The sequence below is a fragment of the Ascaphus truei genome, unplaced genomic scaffold (assembly GCF_040206685.1).
Source record: "Ascaphus truei isolate aAscTru1 unplaced genomic scaffold, aAscTru1.hap1 HAP1_SCAFFOLD_1745, whole genome shotgun sequence".
Lineage (NCBI taxonomy): Eukaryota > Metazoa > Chordata > Amphibia > Anura > Ascaphidae > Ascaphus > Ascaphus truei.
In genome coordinates, this window is record NW_027454641.1 from 41,379 (window position 1) to 65,000 (window position 23,622).

The following is a 23,622-nucleotide window of genomic DNA, read 5'->3' on the forward strand; positions in this document are numbered from 1 at the left end:
AGATAAATGAATGCATAATGCAATTCAAGGAGAAGGAGACAGAAGATGGATGCTTTCATTTGCATGAGCTAACTTATTTTTTTAACCTAGCTGACTGAATTAAGCACAGTACCGAGAGGAGGTGAATCCATGAGCATTAAGTATACACTGGTACTGTAGATACCGCCCGTCATTGGGGAGGGAAGAAGGGCTGTGTATGGAGTGAGTGAGATTTTGTGTTGGTCAATGCAGGTACAACTCCAATTATCAACACATTAGATTTGCAATAGTGAAGACTGCCAGCCACAGAACACCTGTGGCATTTTTTATTTGATCATTGATCGTACGTTTTCATACCACACATATTTGAAGTTTAATTGTGAAAAACACAAACACGTGTCTATACGAATTCTGGAAGGTCCTCAGAAGAAACGCAGTACGGCTTCCTAAGTTGCACTGTTCAATGCTGCTATCAGGAACAAGAGTTCGCAAAGAATGAATACAGTATATTATTATTTGTTGAAAGGAGGAAATTACTGATTCATTTCATAAATGAAGTAAGTAATAAAAATGCAAAGGTGAAAGCAAACACCATTACTACAAAGGAAAAAAAATGTCGCCTCACAGCTGCAGGGGCCAGCTAATGCTGGTCATAAAGTTTGTAGCAAAGGCAGAAATGATCATAAACCATCCTTAAAACGTACACCTTCCGATGTCTCATGGGAAACACCATGACTAGATATAATCTACCTCCCGACTGATGGCATGGTAGATAAAATGAACTGCATAGGACCGAAGGGCTCAAACTCCATCATCAAGAGCCACCAGCAGGCCAGGTTTAAGGATTCTCTAATTTACACATACTTACTCAATTCATCTATTCTTAATTATCACTAAGACAACTTGCTCAGTATGTATTGTCCAGGCATGTTACCCTAACGGGACTCAATGCACTTCACAATCACGGTAGAGCACATGGGCCGCAGCTCTGTACATGGGATTATTATAGGCACAGGCCCTTCCCCGATGAGGTTACAATCTATGCTTGGTGCTTTAGGCACAGGGAGATAAAGTAACTTGCCCAAGGTCACAAGGAGCTGCCACGGACTTGGAAGCAGGGGACACTGGTTCAAATCCCTGTGTCATTGTTTTAAAGTTGGAGCCTTTGGTCGCTGCTCCACTCCTTCTACCCTTCAGGGTAAATAAATGCACAAGTGAAATATTGAGACAAGAGTGTATATAACCAGATCAAGTATGTACAGTCTATTTTAAAAGGAAGATTTGAAAAACTAGGCATATGAGGTAAGCCAAATGATTCTTGTCTGCAGTCAACTTTTATATTGCCTTTTTCCACATACTCTACAGTACTTGGCACACTTAAATCACCGCCCAATCTTTTCTTTTATGCTTACCTTAGCCAGGGCGGCCTCTGGAGACCCCCTCGTTCCCGAGATCATTGTCGTTTTTTTTGCGCCAGTTATGACTCACACAAAAAACCTACAAATATGGCCATGGAGTCACAAATGGAAAGTCACAATGTCGTCTCCCAATCACATTGCAATTCCTGACCCAATGGCCGTCATTTTTTTTTTCTTGAATACGTTCATGGCGGTGATATGAGAGGATAGCTCAGAGAAGGTATAAACAGGGGAAAAGAACAAGCGCAAAATAACTGCGAGCTCAAAGGATACGTTAATAGTCCAAATATATGGATTCCCTTGATGGGTGCCGCACCGGATAACAAATGGGTTCGTTCTGGGCCACTTGAGTAGTTGAGGAAGAGGGTTCCAGATGCGCACAATCTCATCAAAATTAGGAGTATGTAGAGAGAAGAGAACAGCACACAATAGTGTAATACTGTATATAACAGTTTAACCAGAAAAAGTATTGCACTCACATTTGATGAAGTCAAGCGGGCATTTCGGTTATTAAGTGTAACCACACTGGTGTTGTTGACTCTTCGTTAACAGGACACCTCTGATGAGTTCAAGAGAGCTGGTCAAGAGAGAGGACTGAAATGCTGAAGTAGATTACTGCTATAAGAAAGAATATCCTGCTACTGGTGAGTCTGTATGACACTGCGAGTCCTGCCATTGGAGACGATACACATCATCAGAAGTGTCCTGTTAACGAAGAGTCAACAACACCAGTGTGGTTACACTTAATAACCGAAATGCTCGCTTGACTTCATCAAATGTGAGTGCAATACTTGTTCTGCTTAAACTGTTATATACAGTATTACACTATTGTGTGCTGTTCTCTTCTCTCTACATACTCCTAATTTTGATGAGATTGTGCGCATCTGGAACCCTCTTCCATAGCTCAGAGAAGGGCAGAAAAAAAAACTTCTGCAGATGGCCCATAAAAGGCTCCGTCTCTCACCTGCAGACAGTCCTCGGATGTCCCCAAGCTAAAAAACATACTATGCAAGGGAAAATACCCACCGCCATGAAAGTATTCCGGGATAAGAAAATAACTACACCCCCCCCCCACTGTTTTTTCTTATGTAAAGCATGTGGCAATGAATAATTCTACATGTTTCCCTAAGCTGGCAGTCATTTGGCGCTCCTGTTATAAATCTGTAAATATCCATATGGTGTTACTAACATAATGGCTACTTCAGTCTGTGTAACGCAGCAGCTAGAATGTATCCTTATATTACTAAGGTAACATTGTCTATTGTTACAGTTTACAGCTCAAACTGCCGGGAACATTAACAACAAACTATTGCAACCAGGAAAGTGTAGCAAAGATCTGGCACTGATGTTTTAAAACTCATAAAAAATGGCATTAAGAGTTGAATAACAATGGGGGGGAGGGGAAAAATACCATAAGTATTATCCAATACGAAAAACAAGGGTAATCAGAGGGTCACTCCTAAGAGGGAGAGTAGGCTGTGGTAGAGAAGCCCCCAATAGCATGCACTCGCTAGTTAGTGATAGAGTAAGGACTATGATGCCAAGGACTGAATATAATTTGTGTGGGGACCTCATGGTAGATATGTAGGTAACAATCGGCAAGTCAGTCCCCAAACAATAGTGACGAAACTGCCAATAAGATAGTAAGTTGAGTTAAAACGCCTTTAATTGGGTACTATGGACGAATAGATAAAATATAGGGACAGAACATGAATGCATGCATATTGGATGATAACACTAACATGTTGGGCAAGTCACTTTATCTCCCTGTGCCTCAGGCAACAAAAACATAGATTGTAAGCTCCACAGGGCAGTAACCTGTGCCTGCAAAATGTCTCTGTAAAGCGCTATGTAAAACTAGCAGCGCTATACAAGAACAAATGATTATTATTATTAGTTGGGGGGGGGGAGGGGAGAGATTGTCACCCTGCTCCTTTCATTTGTCCTGTGGCCCAAGATTTCTATTGGCGGCTCTGCTTATGCCTGACGCATTACACAGCTTTTTCAACATATGATGGAATAATCTTGGACTACCCCCAGGGATAAATTATGTTTATGTTGCTCAGTATTGATATACTGTATGTGAACTAACATACATTAATAGTTGGCTTTGCTCCATTTGCATTATGTTTCAAAGTCTCTGCATAACCAGCTTTTTAATAAATGGCTACAAATGTTACTTAGCTCTGTAGCAAATGGGATTTTAATAACTGGCAAATGTAACAATATGGCCTTAAAAACCAACATTCTGTTATCTGCTCAGAGTTGTAAAGCTAACCAGACCAAAATAAATGGTCTTGTACGGTTATACATTTTATCTTTATAAGACAGCGGGCAGGGAAAAAAATGTAGGTTTTGTTTTTTGTACGCTACACATACAGTATGCACATTGATAAAATAAGAATCAGGGAAAAGATATTGAACTACCGTGTATCAACAAAAAATTAGAAAATCTCTTGATATTTAGGGGCTCTTGACATTGGTTTGTGTCTACGATCTCCACAGTTTAACATACAGTATGCTACTAATTTTTACAGGAGTAAAATAGTATAGATTAAAAGGGTTCATGCCAGTGCTAAACAGTCTCTCTCTGGGCAACAGACAGCAAATGACTTAACCATTCGTATCCCTATACACATTGCTGTACAAGAGTGATGGAATCCTGCCAAACGTTTACCTGGCATCCTTCCAGGACTTTACACACTGGTGCCCAGCACAGTGAAAGTCCCACCTCACTAACACGAGAAGAGTGCTTAGGGGCTTCCCTTAGGCTGACCTTAATCTACTCTTACAATCATGGAATACAAGCCACACAGCACCAAATGCTCCAATAATTGTCTTATGACTACTCAGCCAACCGAGTATTCACAGGCATGCTGACTGCAGTGTGTCAATTATTTCCTGAACCCCCAGGAAAGCAGTGTATATGGATGAAAAATAAATTTCCAGCAATTATTAGTATTTTTATTTTTTTGGCAAGGACCATGCTGTACTAGTCACAATAGATAATGTGTTTTAACAGTTCAACAGTTGTATAGATTCACAATGGGCTATGATACCTTTTAGTGGACCGACATTAGAGTTCTTCATAGATGAAATTATAATGCACAGAGCTTTCAAAACCTCAAAGGTTTCTGCTGTAAGTGTTCTGTTTACTGTCCACTATCATTACATTTATAAAGAGCTGTAATATCCGTCCGGGTCCAGTACAAGGTATCACAACCTACAAGGAATCAATGTATTTCTGTATCATATGGCTACTATAACGTTGAACTGCAGCTGTACGGAGCACCACTGCCACTTTACATTATGTACATGGATTCCGGTGTTCATTTATTTATTTATTTTGGTAAAATCAGTGTTTATTGTTTTTGCTTGTTCAGTGGTTTAATTAAAAAAAATCTAAATAATCAGTCTAATAAAAACATACACATACTTGAATATGGTGGAGTTTTTTGGGGGGCAAGTTTCTGTGTGCCCCTTGTGTTGACTTCTCCTAGCAGTGGCTGGATTGCTATAGGACATGGGTCTACAACCCGTGGACATGTGAATCTGTCAGGGGACCTGGCTAGCCATCACTCTCCAGCCAACCCCTGCTTGTTTGTTGGTGGGGGGCTCCAGAAGTCGGGCCCAACTTTTGCATTCCGCCCGCGTGGCCACTGCTGGTCCCGTGTCACTAAGCAGGCCTCTCGCTGCAGCCCAAGGTAACATTTTTAAATCGTGTGTGTATGGGGGGGAGTGTATGGGGGAAATAGAGTGTGGTGGAGAAGAATTGATGGTGTGGGTGTGTGATTGAGAACGTGAGGAGAGGGAGAGAGAGGAGGGAAGGACAGTGAGAGAATAGGGGAGATAGAGAGGAGAGTGTGTGTGTACACTATATGTAGGTATCATGTATGTGGTCGTGTAATCATACCCATGTGTGTGTTGTGGCACTCAAAATATTTTGGACAAGAAAAAAATAAAAAAGGCTCTTCCTTGAAAGGTTGCACACCTTCCTGTAAGAGGTGGAACTCCATAGAAAATTATGCTTCATTTCCTGTTTTATCAGTCTTAACCGGACGACCAAGATGATGAATCGGTGGTGTTCTTCCAGTTAAAGCTGGAGTCTCCAATTATGTGCTGTACTTACATGCTAGAGACATCAATGTATATAAATATGCCGGCACATACACTACAAATCAGGAAACTGCACTATCTAGCCTTTTCTTGCAATCCAAATATTATAAATGACATGTTGCGATGGGTACATTTGTTCCTGGCGCTTTATGCGAATCAACTCCCCAGGTCCATGTTGCATACATCTGTTATGTGCATTATAGTCTGAATACTCCCTAGACCACATGATTATTATTCTCAAATGTGGAGTTATTCTTGCTTGACATCTGTCATGCCATTTATCTTTCAACATTACCCGATATATAAATAAGAAGGTTCAGTCACAGTACACCCACGCAAGGCATACAGACATGAAAATATTTTTATCGTTTTTAAGTAACAATTTTAAATTGAAATACTATATAAAAACTAAGTGAACTGTGCCCAGATTCCTATTTACTTTCAGATAGTGCTTGCATGCCTCACTGGAGATATACATAAAATACAGGCATAACAAATGCCCCTTAAACACCCACCTTTTTTTCTATAAAAGCACCCCATTTTCTGAATAATCATATTAAGTGTTGTACTGCAAGCTAAACAGAATATATATATATTTTTTTCTGCACACTGTTTAGAAAGTTGTGCTCAGATGAACAAATATCCCATTAATTCTGGGGAAGGATCATTCATGAAACCTCCAGGATATTCAACAAAACTGCCACCGAGATACCTGCTAAGGACATCCGTATACTTCCTTTGGCCATGCAGGTGGCAAATCATCTGGTGAGGAGACCTCTTCAGTCTGGAAAGTAAAGAAACTCTATATAAACAGTCTCCATAGCATAACTCTGTATACAATGTATTAAATGGTAAAAAGAGACTGTCTGAAGGACCTGCACTCACAAGGGACTATAAAAATCTAGCATTTAGAGACAAAATCTCTGTACGAGTGACATCACCAAACCGGAGTTGAGGGCGAGAGCGGATACAGCTGGACGCACGGTGAGCCGTCTAATTCCGTCAGAGCTTGCCTCAGGGCGGATCCACCTCAGGGTGTAAGGAGCCGTGGATGAAAATCACAGCGCCCACGATACCGGCAGCGTGCGGCTTGTATCCAGGAGTATAGCGTTGCAATCAGCTGCTGCAGTTCAAAGACCAATAGAACCTCTGCGCATTTGCTCCGTCTATGTGGTGATGTTAGTCACGTCAGCAAACGTCCCGACGCATTTCGTCACGTGAGGACGCTTGCCGATATCACCACGTAGACTAAGACAACTCGCTCGCGGAGGTTCGATTTGTCTTCGCACTGCAGCAGCTGATTGCAACGCTATACTCCTGGGTACAAGCTGCACACTGCCGGTATCGAGGGCGCTGTGATTTTCTTTCACGGCTCCACACACCCTGAGGAGAGCTCCGACGGAATTAGATGGCTCACTCTCCGTGCGTCCAGCTGCATCCGCTCTCGACTCCGATCCGGTGACGTCACTCATGCTAGATTTTCATCTCCCCTTGTGAGTGCAGGTCCTCCAGACCGTCTCTTTTTAACAATTGAATAAATTGTATACAGAGTTATGTTATGGAGCCTGCACTTCTCTCTCTTTTCTTTTTAGGTATCTGTGTGGTTTGGCTACATCACTTAGAAGCTGCAGCATTCTCCATAAGGATCACCTTTCTGGAATTGGATTTCTTGTTCACAGAATATTACTGAAACTGATTTGGGACACTTACCTACAATATTTATATTGTTTGCACCGACAATATAGTACAATATTTACAGTATAGCCAACACATTATATCACTGCCTACACTAACACATTTACGTGCCCCAACACTTATTTTTAAATAATACACCAGTTCACTCACCATTAGTAGACTAGTCTAGCGCTACTATTTTTGTGTGTGTGTGTGTGTGTGTGTGTGTGTGTGTATGTATATATATATATATATATATATATATATATGTATCTCACAAAACGAATGGATGATACTGTTCTGTGGCTAACAAATTATATATATATATATATATATATATATATATATATATATATATATATATATATATATATATATAAAATATATATATATATATATATATATATATATATATATATGCTTTTTATAGGGATGCTACTGTTTATAGTCTGAAAAGTACTGTACTTTGTCTTATTGCCCTGATTTGACTTTGTTATTGGCTTCTTTGTACCCATGGCCTTATACTCTATTCTGTAATATTATGCATGTTCCTGTTAAGTCTACATTTGTAAACTTAGTAGATACAGTGTATAAATAGGGAATTGTCATACATGGTGGCTATAGAGCTTTAACACAGATGAAAAAATCTTACAAAACCAAATTCTATTAAATGATAGGCGCGAACCGTTTCCAAACTGTAATATAAAAACACAGGCTTCAAAAAACATGCTCATCTTCAGAACTGGAGGTCTCAAGGGGAATGACTAGAGCGGTCATGCACAAAGAGACCTCTTTGATTGGAATCTGCCACAGTTCTGCTGCTCTACTGTAACAAACTGACGTGCCTCATCTGCTACATGGTGTCTAGGAAAGGTTAGTAGTATTAGTAACCTTGAATGAGATTTAAAATCCATGAAGAACATTATTTCACCGATTGCAGTTCTTAAGCTTTCGTTATGGCAACAATCTTTAAAAAAAAATATATATATATTTTAAATACCTGACACCTTAATGCCTCTGATTTATTTTTTATCATCTTTTTATTTTTATTTTACACGTACTGTATCGGATTATGTACTGTAACAGGGACTTATCCCTGTTTAAATAAAGCATCCTCAGAGCATCCAGCAGAGAGATAGTTAATTGCAGCCACTCAATTGACTAGTCTCCACCTGGACTTATGAGAGCTCTGTAAAAAGCCTGATGTGAGAAAATGGAGAGAGATTCCTTAGCTCACATTTGGGCTGACAGAAGGAGAGCAGAGAAGCCTGCACACAGACACTGTCTTGAGCACAAAGGCTGTGCTGAGATCAAGACACTCAGTCACCTGGACACAGAGGACCCAGGAAACTGCCAGAGACTGACATGGAGGGCCACCTGCTTAAGGTGCTTCCTGAGACTTTGAGGCGATAGGCTGGTAATGGGAATATCCCTCCAGTCCTGCAGATATGGTCTGGGGTGTATGTTAGCCCTTACAAAGGGATAGGGGTTCGTTATTTTGTTGTTTTTGAATGTTGCCTGGATAAAGGAACAGGCTCAATAAAGCCAAGATCTAATTTCACCCTAAAACAGTCTCCATTTGCATACCTCTGCACACATCTCTTACATGTACCATGATCTGATGATCATTGGTTCATCATGGGAATAAGACACCAACACAAGGGTGAGTCCTGCAGATATAAATAGAACCAACGAGACATCACAGTACATGCCATGGAGATCCAATGTAAACATGTATCATAGCAGCCTTCAGCCTCTCTTTTTTATTTGATAAGGTTTTCCATTGAATTTATATTATTTATGGTCCTTTTTTCAATTTTTTTTTCACAATCATTGCTTTGTTGTTCTAAACGTTTTTGTGACACTCTTGGCTGGACGCAGTGACACAGTAGGGTGTCACGACACCTTGGTTGACATTCACTGCCCAACAACAATGGCCCAGTTGTTTGTGGGTTGTGTGCCCTGAGATCTGAATGAAATAAGAAGTAACATCGCAGTAGTAGAAATGAAGCTGCGGAGCATGAACACTACATTCTGCTGCATAGGGAACTGCAAGTACCATTTTCTCGTGTTCTATTTTAATACCTTCCCCAAAGGCCCCATTGGCCTTAAATCGGTTAAGAAATACGAAAACTACAAGAAAAACACCATATTTTGCCTTTTCTATTCAACAATTTCCGAAACTCTGTTTTTACGTTATTGCCAATTTTTATAAAGGCGAGAGAGATTTAGGTGTGATGCAACTTAAAATGCACATTACTGGGAGTTTCATGTATGGCCACAGTCCTGACTGAGATCAAGCAGAATAATGAAGGCCGCTATCTTAGGGATGCTTTTTTATTGGAAGTTGGCTTTAGAAGTGATTTTGTATCCCTGTTAAATTTGCTGCGTGTGTAGAACAGAACTTTCACAAACAAAATAAATGTGATTCGCATTAACTACTTCCCTCCCAGTGGCGGCTTGCAAAATGTCTGACTTGGCAGCGGCTAAGCTACGCAAAACTCCGTCCACTAGGGACGCTACAGAGAAGTTAGAATTTTGTAAGAGGTGGCAATTTATTTGGCAAGTAAACCTATGGAGTGTCACAAAATGGTACGGTTTCATCTCCAAGATACATGGCAGACAGGCCATGGGAACACGGAGAGGGTCTGTCTGTACTCACTGGTCCACCAGTTAGAGGAAAATGGTGCCGGTCATTCTACAACATATACAGTACTAGACTTTATTTGAAACACTTGCTTCAGCTGTAGAGATTTGCACAGAGCCTTCAGAGGCCACCTCTCAGCAGCAGTACTCTCTATTACACGTGGTCATCCCACACTGCTGCTTTCATCTCCTTCCGCAGTTCCACACTCATTAAAAACAGACCGATTTAAACCAAGGATATTCATTTCATCCAAAGCTTCTGCAGGTCATAGTAATGTAGCTGTTAAAAAAATAATAATACTTACCTCTTATTGAAAGCCATGAACTCCTACCAACAATTTCTAATTTAAGAGAAAGATTTGCACCTCTTACTTACAGTACTCGAGGGTCCTACAATGTGCCTGCAAGGGGCTTCCAATCCTCTCCTACAATTGCATACAGTATATCCTCAGTCTGAATTGTGTCCTTACCTGTGATGCTTGGTCTCCTAACTGCCAGTGCTCCATCTGGTGCCTTGGTCTGGTTTGCAGACTTTGTGTAAGGACCCTCATCTGTAAAACAGTAGATGTACGAGATGTATTAGAAGACTTCTCTATTGATGAACATTTTTATTTTTTTAAATATCTAACATTTTATTGAAGGAAAGCAATTGTTTTGCACTGTAGCTAAAAAATTACACACAAGACTTACATTTTTACATATGAAACTGAAATAAAGAACAGAAAAAACACAAGAAGAAAAAAAAAAACAGGGCTACAAATATCTAAATGTACAATTGACATTTCAACTCAACTGTATAGTCTTTTGAACCTGTGACAAGGAAATTAGCATATAAATAACAAACATGATAATTATGTTGGTCCTGACATTTAACGCAAAAATTATTCTGAGGAAATCAAGGACCATCAAAAATACACATACGTCACACGTGTAAAACAAACTATCTTCCTCAGATGACTAAACAAATCATTAAGTGTATTTTGACAAGAGGTTTTCTATGCCAGTTTGTAAAGCATCAGCATATAATAGGTTCATCTGACATATCTCAGCAAAACTATATATATATATATATACAGTTTGCTAAATTACGTATAATAGAATGAAGCGTTTTCTTGAATGACATGTTACCCAGAAGGAAAAGAACAGCTCCAACAAGGGTCTGCAACTTAATTTCTAGGCGAGTGTATTTTGGAAAAACAGTATCACATTGCAGGTCTACAGACCACACTCTTCCTATTGACACCATTCCTATATCTATCATTACCTGCAATATTCTATAGGCGATACTGTTCCTCTGTCGCTGCCTGCCTTTCCCTATAACAACCAGGGTTATAATGTTTGGTCTCATACATAGATGTAATGGTACTTATTACATAACAAGCCCCACTAAGAATGAAAGTGCAATTAGGTGCCGAGGGACCACTAATTCACATATGCTTAATGGTGCAATCACATCCCGATGGCTAAAAAAATAACCTCATGTAAAAAATTTAACAGTCTGGTTGGCTTCCACGAACCATGTAACTGCACAAGCAGCAACTATTTGGCAGCTTTTGTTTCTTTAATAATTCATTGCAAATATCATTTCTTAAAGGCCTCTGATTGAGGGAGTGCTTGTCAATCAAATGTTTTCCTTAGCTTGATCCCACCTTGCCCTTGTCCTTGTCAGAGCCAATACAGATAAGGGGGGGGGGGGCCGAAGGAATTTATATGTGCAAACTGTTTAACACAGTGACATCAGACAAAAGGAAGTAGCTAGGGAAAGATTAACCCCCTCCCAAGTCTTATCGTTCAATGTTTACAAACTTTAAAACTATTATTTAAAGAGTAATAATTTAAAAAAATATATTCAATAATTTCATTTTGTGTAAACACCCCCCAAAAAACAGTCACATCACCCAGATGTAGCCCCTCAGATGTCATGGTCATTTGTACTGCACACTTTGATCCTAGGACCTTTAAATGGTGGCCGAGAGAATAAGGATCTGAGCTACAGTGGCATGTCTTCACAGATTCACAGATAGAAGCGCAGGCGTCCCCCAATAAATGCTAGTATGCTGTCTGAATACATTTCTGTATGGTGCAAAATGGGCTTTCACAATCCAAGACATTTACAATGGATGGAATCACCAATTCTGCCCACATTGCACCTTTAGTAATAAAGTCAACCACCATCTAAGTTAAGATTTATTTTTTTTAGCTGCTGTGAACTGAAGCAGAAAACGAATACTAGAGCTTAATACTAGTCAAGCAATAGAAATAGCATAATTTATTCATAACATAGAACATATTCCACTGAGCAGTACAATGGGGGTGGGGGGGGTGAAGATAATGCCAATACAATTCCAGCAGTAACATACACTGGACACAGTAGGTAAACGAGGGTGATCTTAAGTCTAAGGAAGGGGAAAGTGGAAACATTACGTTTACTGGGAGAAACGGGTTGTGGTGTTTCTAACAGTTATTTGCAGTGAAGCTAAATACATTTTATACAAGAATTTAACCGTATATTGGAGTTGACAAATGTTCCATCCATCACCCTGCAGACTATTTGTAATAAGCAGCGACAGATAAACAAGTAAATTCATGGGCACATTCAGTATGGCATCCAAGAATGTGATAAAGCAGATCGATTATTATGTTGCCAAAGATTACATTCTGGGTGCCCCCACGGTGCCAATCAGTTAGCGCGTGTACAAGAAAAAATAATAATCAGCTGAACATATCAGATAGTGTCTAATCTCCTTTACAGGCCACAAAGTGATGTCTGTATTCGATCGAGACACAAACAAGATACAGACAAGGGAGCGTGCAGAAGAGGTAACTTTACAGAAAGAGACGCGCACATGGGAAGCATTATCGGGGAAAATGTAGAGAAGACAGAGGGGAAAGAGATATAGACTGATGAAAATGAATGACGGAAAGGAAAGGAAGATCTAACTAAAAAAACAATGGGCGCAAAACACTAATTTTAACATAATCATATCCCATTGGCCCTGCTGGTAAATATTGTTTGCCATTTACACCTTGAAAATGGGGTTTGATTATAGATTAGTGAACCACAATGCTGCACTGTATTGGTCATACTAAAGATGTTTGTTATAGTATGCTATACAATGGAGAATTTGTCACTTTTGTTACCCACCATAATTTATTTAATGTGTGGTTGAAACCTATCCCAGCTTTACATTGCAAAACCAGTATAACCAGCCTCACACTGATGAGACCCAAAAGGTCAAAAACAGCTGTCTGAGTAGCTTCTCTGCCCTTTGGCTAAGATCGAGTGTAGTATCTGTCCTGCCTGTGGGGGAAGTAGGATGGGTAGTGGCATGCACTTGGTCCTCTTGCCTGGTCGAGAAACGGGTCTGAGAGCCCAAGATTTTATTGTGGCCCATGCACCCCCTTGCTGGCAAACAAGAGGGGGAGAGGGGGCAAGACCAAGTAAGGTGTTGGCTGTGGAGAGCTGACCAGGGAGAAAGATAGCCCTAGAACAGCAGCACAACTGGAACTTGGAAATGTTCGCGGCATGGATACATTTGAATTCATGGACATTGTTTCCTGCACCCATCGTGTTTCGCCCTGGGCCTTTTCACTAAGGGGGCACGCACATTTTTTAACCCCCTGGCCATTTATTGGTTGGAATACTTATGCACGCTCACAGAGCACTTATGCACTGTTATGATCACTGTAACCATAGCACAGCACTTATTTTTGTTTTGTTGCGCGGCTTTGTACATGGTTAGTCACCGTCTCTCCCAGAGAGAAAACAAGCTAGGTTAGTAGGCTCTGGCCAAAGACCAAAGTCTTGGCCTTCCTTGCTAGTCTTTTGGCCAAAGAGAGGAAGAGGAGGATCCCTGACTGGAAGATGGCGTCAAAGACCCTGAAAACCTTCTTGGCCGACCGGCTGAAGAGATTCAGGGATAGTAACAGGACTTGTCTGACCGAGACGATGGTCACAAGTAGTATCACACAAATCACTTTAATAATTTGAGCACAGGGAACACTCTGGCTCTCAAAAAAAAAAGCTTGAGCACATTTACTGGCTATGCACTTCTTTAACCCTGGCTGTGGTGAAAAGCTGTGTAATGTGGCAGGCATAAGCTTATAGGGGTACATGTTAAAGCTGCAGTTCAAGCAATATTCTGCATGTGTGTTTTTTTAAATAAATCAGTTCTGTAGTAAGAAAAAATACTTTTAGCATTTTCTGTTTTAAAAAAACAACAACTTTGAAAGACCAATTGTCTTGTATTTTATTTTAACAAACATGTTTGTTGCTATAGCAACCATTTACATTCCCCAGATCTAAAGATGTCACCAAACTTTGCCGATCAATAGACGGAGAACTAATTGACCGGCAGCTATGCAGTTTTTTTTTTTAGCGTAGTAGAGATTGCTCACATGAAACTATTGAAGTAAAAAAAAAAAAAAAAAAAAAATTATCGGGTGCCTGAACTGCAGCTTTAAATGGATTTGAAACAAAAGGTAAAACTGCGCTCATTTGCATGTAATTTTTCAAAACATAGCAGGAACCTAAAAGTAAAAGCATACAGCAAGACCCCGCTTCTCGGTGCCCCGCTTTTCTGCGATCTGCCAATCCGGCGGTACCGAGAAGGGGGCCGCCGTGTCTGCGCATGCGCAGAACGGGGAAGTCCGTCGTCGCGCATGCGCAGAACGGGTGGATGCTGAGGGTGCACATACGCAGAACGGGTGGTTGCCGAAGGTGCACATGCGCAGAACAGGTGGTTGCCGAAGGTGCGAACGCGCAGAACGGTGAATTGCCGGTTTGTGCATGCGCATACGCTGAAAATCGCTGGTTCCGCTTTCCGGTGATTTTTGCTTTGCGGGGGGTCCTTAGAACGGAACCCGCTGCATGCCCGGGCCCTCCTGTACCTAGAAAAAAAGCTTTCTAAAGCAGCCAGGCTAAATGTGTGTTTTCAGATGGCCAAACTATATACAAACATAGCCACTACTTAGCAGTAACAAAACATATCTGAAATAACATCTCTGCATTTAAAACAGTGACAGTAGACCAAATCCAAGATGCCCAATCGAAAATAATTGCCAATACACAAGATTGCAGATTTTGATCTGTGCCTTTATTTTAATTCAGACTCCAGGCTTTTATCTTGTCCTAGATTCAGCTTTGCGTGATTAGGCCTACAGTTATAAACACAAACTACTAAACATGTAGAAAAGCGCATGGCATTAGCAGAGTTACATTTTCAAGACCATAGCTACATGGTATAATTACGTGTTCAAAAGCCCCTCATGGTCCATAACTATTTAATAAAAGTACAGCACTCTGCAAATACTAATTTGAATCTGCTCACTTTGGTTCTCGATCTCTCATTTTCCACAAAGTATCATTTACCTTTCAACTATTCTTCCCTTCCACTCTCTCCTCTGCTCACACACTGCAGAATCACATCTTCTGACCATTCGTGAGTGCCTTATCCTACATTCTCAGTAAAAACAGAGACTGACACTTCTGTAACTAGAGGTTGCCTCGTGACTATGAATGCTGGCATAATCACGTTATTTTTTAGTGATCAATTTCACTGTATGTGGGTTTATGCACATCATTGTCCTGAGACCCATGAGGTTTGTAAACTCGATCCATCTCTCGGAGAGTTGAGGGAACAAGGAAAGGGAAACAAAAACATCCTGGCCAGTGTAAATGAGTGAATCATGCAGGCTGTTATTTAAGTAATAGTTTTCAAAGAATAGGGCATTACCTTCCCCTGCTGGATGAGTGGTTATCTTTTTTGTTTAGAGGTCGTTTACAACCACTACATGAAGCCTCTAGAATGTGCAGCTTCAAATACAAAGTGAGAAATATTAAAATGCTTACCCCCCTTCCCATCCTCCCTGAAAAAGCAGGCGTTTGTAGGCCTACCATTGTGGGATTCCTATGGCTTTCGGTTTTGAAGATCAGCAAGCCAAAACGCAAGCTTTATGGGTGTTTGTAGATATTTCTGGGCATCTACCGCTTAGAATTTGGTACCAGAGCTAGCTTTATTTTCTAAAGTCTTAGACTACAATGTTGTATTCTCACACATAAGTGCACATAGCATTTACTGCTAGAAAGTACACCTAGCAAGACCTTTATCTCAAGGTTTACACTTCATCTATGATACTTTATCTGAACAAAGCTTATCGGAGTGTCCAGTTTTGAGAGTCCAGTTGACTAACTGTGGCACTTATATTGTATTACATTATCTGATATGCCATCTGCTCTTCTCATACAAGCATGGACCTCTTAATTTGCGAGATTCTTAGATCTCAGCTCCTCTAGTACTTCCCTGAATCAGTTGTAATAATAATAATCAGGACAATTCCTCAGAATCGACCCTTAAACACTGTCTCAAACTACAGGCCAATCTCTCTTCTCCCAATACTATACAAAGTCATGGGAAAATGTGTTAATGCCCAATTAAGCGATTACTATACCAAGACAAATTTCCCTAGCCAATTCCAATCTGGCTTTTGCCCCACACACTCCACGGTAACTACCCTGCTAAAAGTTTGCAATGAGATTCAGTGTGGAATGGAACTGGGACAACTCACTGGTGCAATATTCCTAGATTATGCAAAGGCTTGTGATACTGTTGATCATGTTATCTTGCTTAACAAACTCTAGTGCTCTGGAATAGGGCAGCATGCTTTAAACTGGTTTCATTCCTACCAGTCAGGTAGATCCCAACATGTGTCTCTCAGGCTCTAACTCCAACCCCTTGGATATCACCTATGGTGTCCCGCAAGGCTCTGTTCTGGGGCCCCTACTCTTCTCAGTGTTCATCATGATCTTCCTACAGCGTGTAAGGGAGCTTCAATACACATGTATGCAGATGACACAATCTTATATGCACACAGCCCTAGCTTCTCTGACTTGGAACACATCCTTCTGTCTGACTTTTTGAAACTTGAAAATTGGATTTACCAAAACAAACTGTTTTTAAACACTGACAAGACTAACAATGGTATTTGGGACCAAGGCTAAATTTTTAAAGCTTCCAATGAAGGAGCTCAAGATCAGAACCAACGCTAATACCACCCTAACTCCTGTTACTAGTTTTAAATACGTGGGCATATGGTTTGACTCCCATTTAACATTTGTGATGCAAATTGATACCCTGACATCTAAAACCTATGCCAAACTAGGTGTACTTTATAGAAACAAATCCTCCCTAAGTCTGCTGGTCAGAAAGCGCATCGCACAGCAGATGCTAATGCCAATTATCGACTATGGAGACATAGTATACGGCTCGGCACCCCAAACCCACCTTAGCAAACTTGATACCCTCTACAATTCCATATACCGTTTTGTTCTCCAATGCAACTACAACACACATCACTGCAAAATATTCAAAGAACTAGATTGGCCATCACTTGAGTCTAGGCACAAAGTTCATCTTTCCTGTCTTGCCTTCAAATACTTTCTGGGCGAGCTACCATTCTGAACAAGCTCCTCACCCCTACCACATGCAGCACTTATCATCTGAGATCTGACTCCAAAAGACGGTTCATGGTCCCAAGGTTCAGCAAAGTATCCGGCCGCTCCCCCTCCTCTTACCGTGCACCCCAAAACTGGAACAATCTACCGCAGACTCACAGCCGCCACCTGTCTAAGTTCTTCAAAACTAAAGTTGTCTCACATTTTAATCTGGTCTGTAACTGTTACATACGCCTATGATATATATTATCTTTAACTGTGCAATGTCTTGTATATAATATATACACTGTTCACTTATGTAACAATGTATTTGTAACCATGTATTATTTGTCATCCTAACTCTATGCCCAGGACATACTTGAAAACGAGAGGTAAATCAATGTATTACTTCCTGGTAAAATATTTTATAAATAAATAAATACATTTGCCTCCCTTTTACCATATAAGTAAAAGTGATTATTCAGGCGCTAACTACTAATAGTGACAATAAATATTAAGTGCAAACAATAAAGGTGCAAAATCACCCGTGTGAAGTAAATAAATAAATACAGGCATACCCCGCATTAACGTACGCAATGGGACCGGAGCATGTATGTAAAGCGAAAATGTACTTAAAGTGAAGCACTACCTTTTTCCCACTTACGATGCATGTACTGTACTGCAGTCATCATATACGTGCATAACTGATGTAAATAACGCATTTGTAACAGGCTCCATAGTCTCCCCGCTTGCGCACACCTTCGGTACAGGTAGGGAGTTCAACTTTGCTGTTCAGGACGTGCTGACAGGCACATGCGTGAGCTGGCGTTTGACTATTGGGCGATATGTACTTACTCGCGAGTGTACTTAAAGTGAGTGTCCTTAAAGTTGGGTATGCCTGTACGGTCTTGGTTCCCAGCTCAACCCCTCTGGTGGGACCTGTCTTCACTGGTTCCGGAAAGCGAGAATGTGTTCTAACAGTCCAGGGGCAGCATATGGGGAAACAAGACAAAAGCACAAGGCACAAAATCTAAGTGTAGATTCATAAGGAACCATGAGAAAGGTGAGTAAACTTGGCCCTATACTCAGTCTACTTACAAGAAGTAGGAGGTGTCAAAGCAGTGCAGCAGTGCACCACCTTGCTCTTTCAAGTACAGCAAGTTTCAGGTGTTTGCCACTATAGCTCACACCGTCTTCCCCAACAACCCGTCCACCCAAGCTGCTTCACATTACATAAGTACTGTAGAAACAAGGTGAATAATTTGGTAGTCAACTTGAGTCAGGAAATGTTTGCCACTCAGCGATTACACTAAGAATTTCACCCAAAATTAAACATCACCACATTACATTCAATGCCATTTTTTCATCTTGCTCAGTCACCGAGCCAATTAAAGCTGCAGTTCAAGCAATACCCTCCATGTATTTAAAAAAAAAAAATCAGTTCTGTACTACTGTATGAGAAAAAAAAAAAAGACTGTGTGTTGAGCACGCGCGTTGTAAGAAAAACTTCTCTGCACATGAGCGAACGGCACAGGCCACTTCTGCGCATGCACCGGCGGAGCTGGCCGCTTCTGCACATGCGCAAGTGGTGTTGTCTACTTCTGCGCATGTGCTGGCGCTTCTGTGCATGCGCAAGTAGCGTTGCCTACTTCTGCGCATGTGTGAATGGCGCTGGCTGCTTCTAGCGCATGTGGAGCTAGTGACTGCATCGTCACATGATCTTCCCCACAGAACTTTGCATCTTTGGTCCTCTTCTGCTGCACTAACAGCCATTTAGTGAACCCCGAGCCGAATCTTTGCCGATCGATCACAGGAGAACGGATCGATCGGCAAATTAACGAATTACTTATCATTGTGTGTAGATTGTATTGATGCACATATTGAATGGAATTATTTTTTATTTTTAATGGGCAGCTTGAACTGCTACTTTAACATCACATTGGAATTGCAAAGCAATTGCAAATGTCCAATTTGGGGCTCAAAACTACAAACATTCACCATTATTAGCAAGAAATGTGAAACCAGTAAAAAAAAAACATTAATAATAATGAGGCATTTTGCCGCTTTGAAATTAGATGATATTTCAACAGATTATAAATCACAAAATGTTACTTAGTGAGGACGGGTATATGGAGAGCTAGCAAATTATCAAGGGGAGACTCCTGGAGGGGGTAGGACATCGGTGGCCGGAACAGCGGGGAGCAGGCAAGGATTGTTGGGGTCACAAGCAGGGTTCGGTGGCAGGCAGCAAGCAGGGTCGTCAGGGTCACAAGCAGGGTTCGATGCCAGGCAGCAAGCAGGATCGTTATGGTCACAGGCAGTGTCGGCAACAGGAAGGCAGGAGCAGGGCAGCGGAGCAGGAACTGAGATTAGGGAGCAGGAACAGGACTGGAACTTGCTAGCAGGAAACAGACTGGGGAAATCTAGTTCAATACCAAGGGCCTTTAATATTAACAGGACTCAATACAGAAGCATAAGCAGAAGCATAGGGGGCAAGGATAATTGATGCGAATATAGAGCCTCTCATTATCAATTGACACCCCTGCCTTCACGTGGTGCCCCTCGTTTCTAACAAAATGGGCTCTGTCGATTCTTCGGCCTAGCGTCCCCTTGGGTATATCCAGCTAAACAACTTCCATGGATCTTTTTAAAGTGAAGTTTTCCGTGGAAGTCACCTATACCCATCCGTGGATGAAGAGGCGGAAAGTAAAGTAAGCAGAAGCATGGGAGTCTGGACATAAAACAAGGCAAGGGAGGAACAGGAAACAGGAACTATAAGGACAGGAGCAACAAGAGGAGTCAGAGAGACAGAGGAACCCCAGAGCAGACAGAAACCAGCAGTACACCCGGTGGATAGAGAAAGGAACTATGGATAGGATAGGAGAAGGATGTCTAGGACATCCTGACACAAATATTAAAAAACAGTAATACAATTGGTTACAAAGCATATTTTCATCCCAATTTAAGCACCTAGAGCTTTGCAGCTCTTTATTCTTGTGAAATCCCTCTAGACCAGTGGTTCTCAACTCCACTCCTCAAGACCCGGCAACAGGTCAGGTTTTAAGGATATCCCTGCTTCAGCACAGATGGCTCAATCAGTGGCTCAGACTTTGACCCCAAAGTCAATACAAGTTGGGAACAATGGCTCAAGTTCCCTTAGCGCCGATTGTTATATATTTTAAATCTGATAAACATCTATTTTTAACCTCATTTTACAAAGAACTGTACAATATTTTTGCTTTTAAAACTGGAAGAGAAGAAAGCTTTTAAAATCAATTTATTTTAAAGGAAGTGGAACTGTACAAATAAAAATACAAAAGTAGCAGTCCTACTAGCTTGCAATTGAAAAAAATGTGGTATGCCGTTTCCCTTTCATAATTTTCAAATTCATAATTTGAGTGCTGGGTGGCAGACCCCTTCTCTTGGTTTCCTGTGTTCCAAACACACGTGCATTCCAGAATGAAAGCACATTCTACATTCACACTCCTCACTGAGAAAAGCTTTTGTCTCATTCGTCCAATGCCAACTACAAGACCTCACATGTTTTCACTGGGTACCTGCTCCTGTTGCCTTGTTATAAGTAGAAAAGCAAATAAAAGAAAGAAATGCAACAACCATTGAATCTCTGTCCTACGCTGCATTTAGTTTCATACCCACCTACAGATTGTTCTCGTTTAACCTAGTGGGTACAGCTGCAGTGTATGAGAGAGAGGGGAGGAAAAAAAAAATCACTTCCTGGACAGTTTCCAGACTGGGAAAAATTGTCAGTAATAGGAAAGCTTGGTCAATAAAAAACTGCGGCAAAGCAAGAAGAGCCAGCGATACAGGGATCTTCATCTCAGCTAGTTACCAAAATGTCTTAACTCTTCAGTAATAACATTTTTTATAGTGTGTGGACACCGCCTTTTTTTCTTCCAGTAACGCAATCACATTACAGCTGCTCTCTCAGTAACCCATATTAACAACTAAAAACAAAACCCCCAAAACAATCCATCCCCTATGCTGTTGGGGTGTGGAGGGCAGCTCGATGGCAGAAGAGAAAAAGAGAGCTTATAAAACGTTTACACAACGGTGAAATATGCTCCCAAAATGAGTGGTGGACTTACCAGATTCCTTCTGAAAACCTTGATTAAGGCCACAGAGAAGGGCCATCCCTGACTATTGTTCCAGGAACAGTGCAGCAAATCCAGACTTTGCAGAATCCTTACTCCATATCCTAGTATCTGCCCCTTTCAATAAAAACGAGAATAGGAAGAGCCTGTCCCTGCCTCTTCCCCATTCTTCATGTGCTCCTCCACAGCTCAGGGAAGTCCATAGCGACTTTTTCAGGGAATATGTGTCAAATCAAATTACGGTAGCAGGCTGCCGGTCCCTTTAGAAATCAGCAGAGCAGCAGAATGTTTTATGTCTCGCTGTAACCCTGTTCCGAATCTGGGCTGCAGAAAGTAGTTTTAATTTAGCTCTTGGTCTCAGCATGCAGATACTTGGCAGCTGTAACGCAGATCCATTGCTGCATTCATATTTCTCACCTCCCCCCTCCCGACGTACAGCAGATTAATATATGCTGGTGGATTTAAGTAAATGGACACATACGATAGTAATGCACTAGCTTTTACAGGTGCTATGATTAACTTTACTTAATAAGTAGCCTGAATATTGTCTGTGTGCATAACGAACACAATTAATAACATGTGGGGGTGCTTATTTAAAAGCTCTGATATCATAAAACCCCTTGTAATTGTATCCAAGTAACAGCTGCTTTTATTGCCCTATATTTTTTCCAAGAGATGAGCCTTAATGCTTTCATTTTGATATGGTAACAGAAAGGGATGCATAACAGCTTTTCAGGGAGCGATAAAACGTAGGCATTAGCTGCTATGACAGCCAGTGACTGAACGCAACAAATCTCTACAGTTGCTGCAATATTAGTGTCACTTTTATGGAAACTCTAGTTTTAACCGTCTGTGATATGTTCCTCCTAAAACGACATTTTGCTGTGTACATTTGGACACAGAAGTAATTCCAGAACCTTTCAAGGGTTGTGATGAATGGTAACTGTAGGTTTAATTAGGCTGTTAAGTGTACAGTACTTCATGTTTATTTAACACATAGGAGATATATATATATTTTTAATAATTAAAATGTCTCTTGTTTAGGGACTTGTGCTCCTAAACTGTGAAAAAATAGCAGAAAATATGTCTATAGTGTATAATTACAATGAGCTACTTAACTGTACGGTCAACTACTAAGTATATACTGTACTGCAGATTGAAAAAAGTAGGTATAGAAAAGGTATCCTTAACTGTAAGAAACAGATTTACCCAAGCAGAATGTCACTAAACAAGCATAATCTGTGCCTAGAGAATACCATACAACAGCATTAAAGTGTGTTTTACTTGAATTGTATTCCCAAGACAATATTGGTATCAACCTCAAACCACCACGTTTTTTTTTTTTTTTTTTGTTTTTTTTAAATAACACAACTCAATGTCTTTATTGCTCAACCACCAAGTCTTAGATGCTATCAAGGTTAGGGTGACCAGATTTACAAAAGTAAAAACGGGGACACATTAAAAAAAATTTGTTATAAAACAAATGACATCACCAACTACACCCCTTCTCCTTTACAGTATGTCTCTCCGCCCCCCCCTTACTTCCCCACCCATCCCTCAATTCTCTCTCCACACCATCCCTCCATTCTCTCCCTCCCCCCCATCCCTCATGCTCTCCCCATCCCTCCCATGCTCTCTCCTCATCCCTTTCATGCTCTCTCCCCCCATCCCTCCATGCTCTCTGCTCCCCCCATCCCTCCATACTCTCTCTCCCCCATTCTCTATGTGTGTCTCTCTCTCTCTCCCCCATTCTCTGTGTCTCTCTCCCCCATTCTGTGTGTCTTTCTCCCTCCCCCCCATTCTCTGCGTGTCTCTCTCTCTGTCCCATACTCTCTCTCCCCCATTCTCTGTGTCTCTCTCCCCCATTCTGTGTGTCTTTCTCTCTCCCCCCATTCTCTGCGTGTCTCTCTCTCTGTCCCCATACTCTCTCTCCCCATGCTGTCTCTCTCCCCCCATGCTGTGTCTCTCTTCTCTCCCCCATGCTGTGTCTCTCTTTCTCTCCCCCATGCTGTGTCTCTCTCTCCCCCATGCTGTGTCTCTCTTTCTCTCCACCATGCTGTATCTCTCTTTCTCTCCCCCATGCTGTGTCTCTCTTTCTCTCCCCCATGCTGTCTCTCTCTCTCTCTCTTTCTCTCCCCCATGCTGTCTCTCTCTCCCTCTCTCTCTTTCTCTCCCCCATGCTGTCTCTCTCTCTCTCTCTCTTTCTCTCCCCATGCTGTCTCTCGCTCTCTCTCTCCCCCATGCT

General features: G+C 41.2%; 1 protein-coding gene across 2 annotated transcripts in view; it reads right to left on the reverse strand.

Annotated features, from left to right (window-relative positions):
* Positions 1-22,046, reverse strand: part of LOC142476821 (glutamate receptor-interacting protein 1-like) — a 41,821-nt gene extending 19,775 nt beyond the window's left edge. Inside the window, exons 1-2 of one of the 2 annotated variants that reach the window (XM_075581967.1) lie at positions 21,372-21,956; positions 10,304-10,384 (exon numbers count right to left, since the gene is read on the reverse strand). In XM_075581967.1, coding sequence (XP_075438082.1) covers positions 10,304-10,384; positions 21,372-21,417 — 127 coding nt within the window. In that variant the 5' untranslated portion in view covers positions 21,418-21,956. Of the gene's footprint in view, positions 1-10,303; positions 10,385-21,371 lie in introns of both variants that reach the window. The other variant, XM_075581968.1, reaches the window with a different exon arrangement.
* Between the last annotated feature and the right edge of the window lie 1,576 nt (positions 22,047-23,622).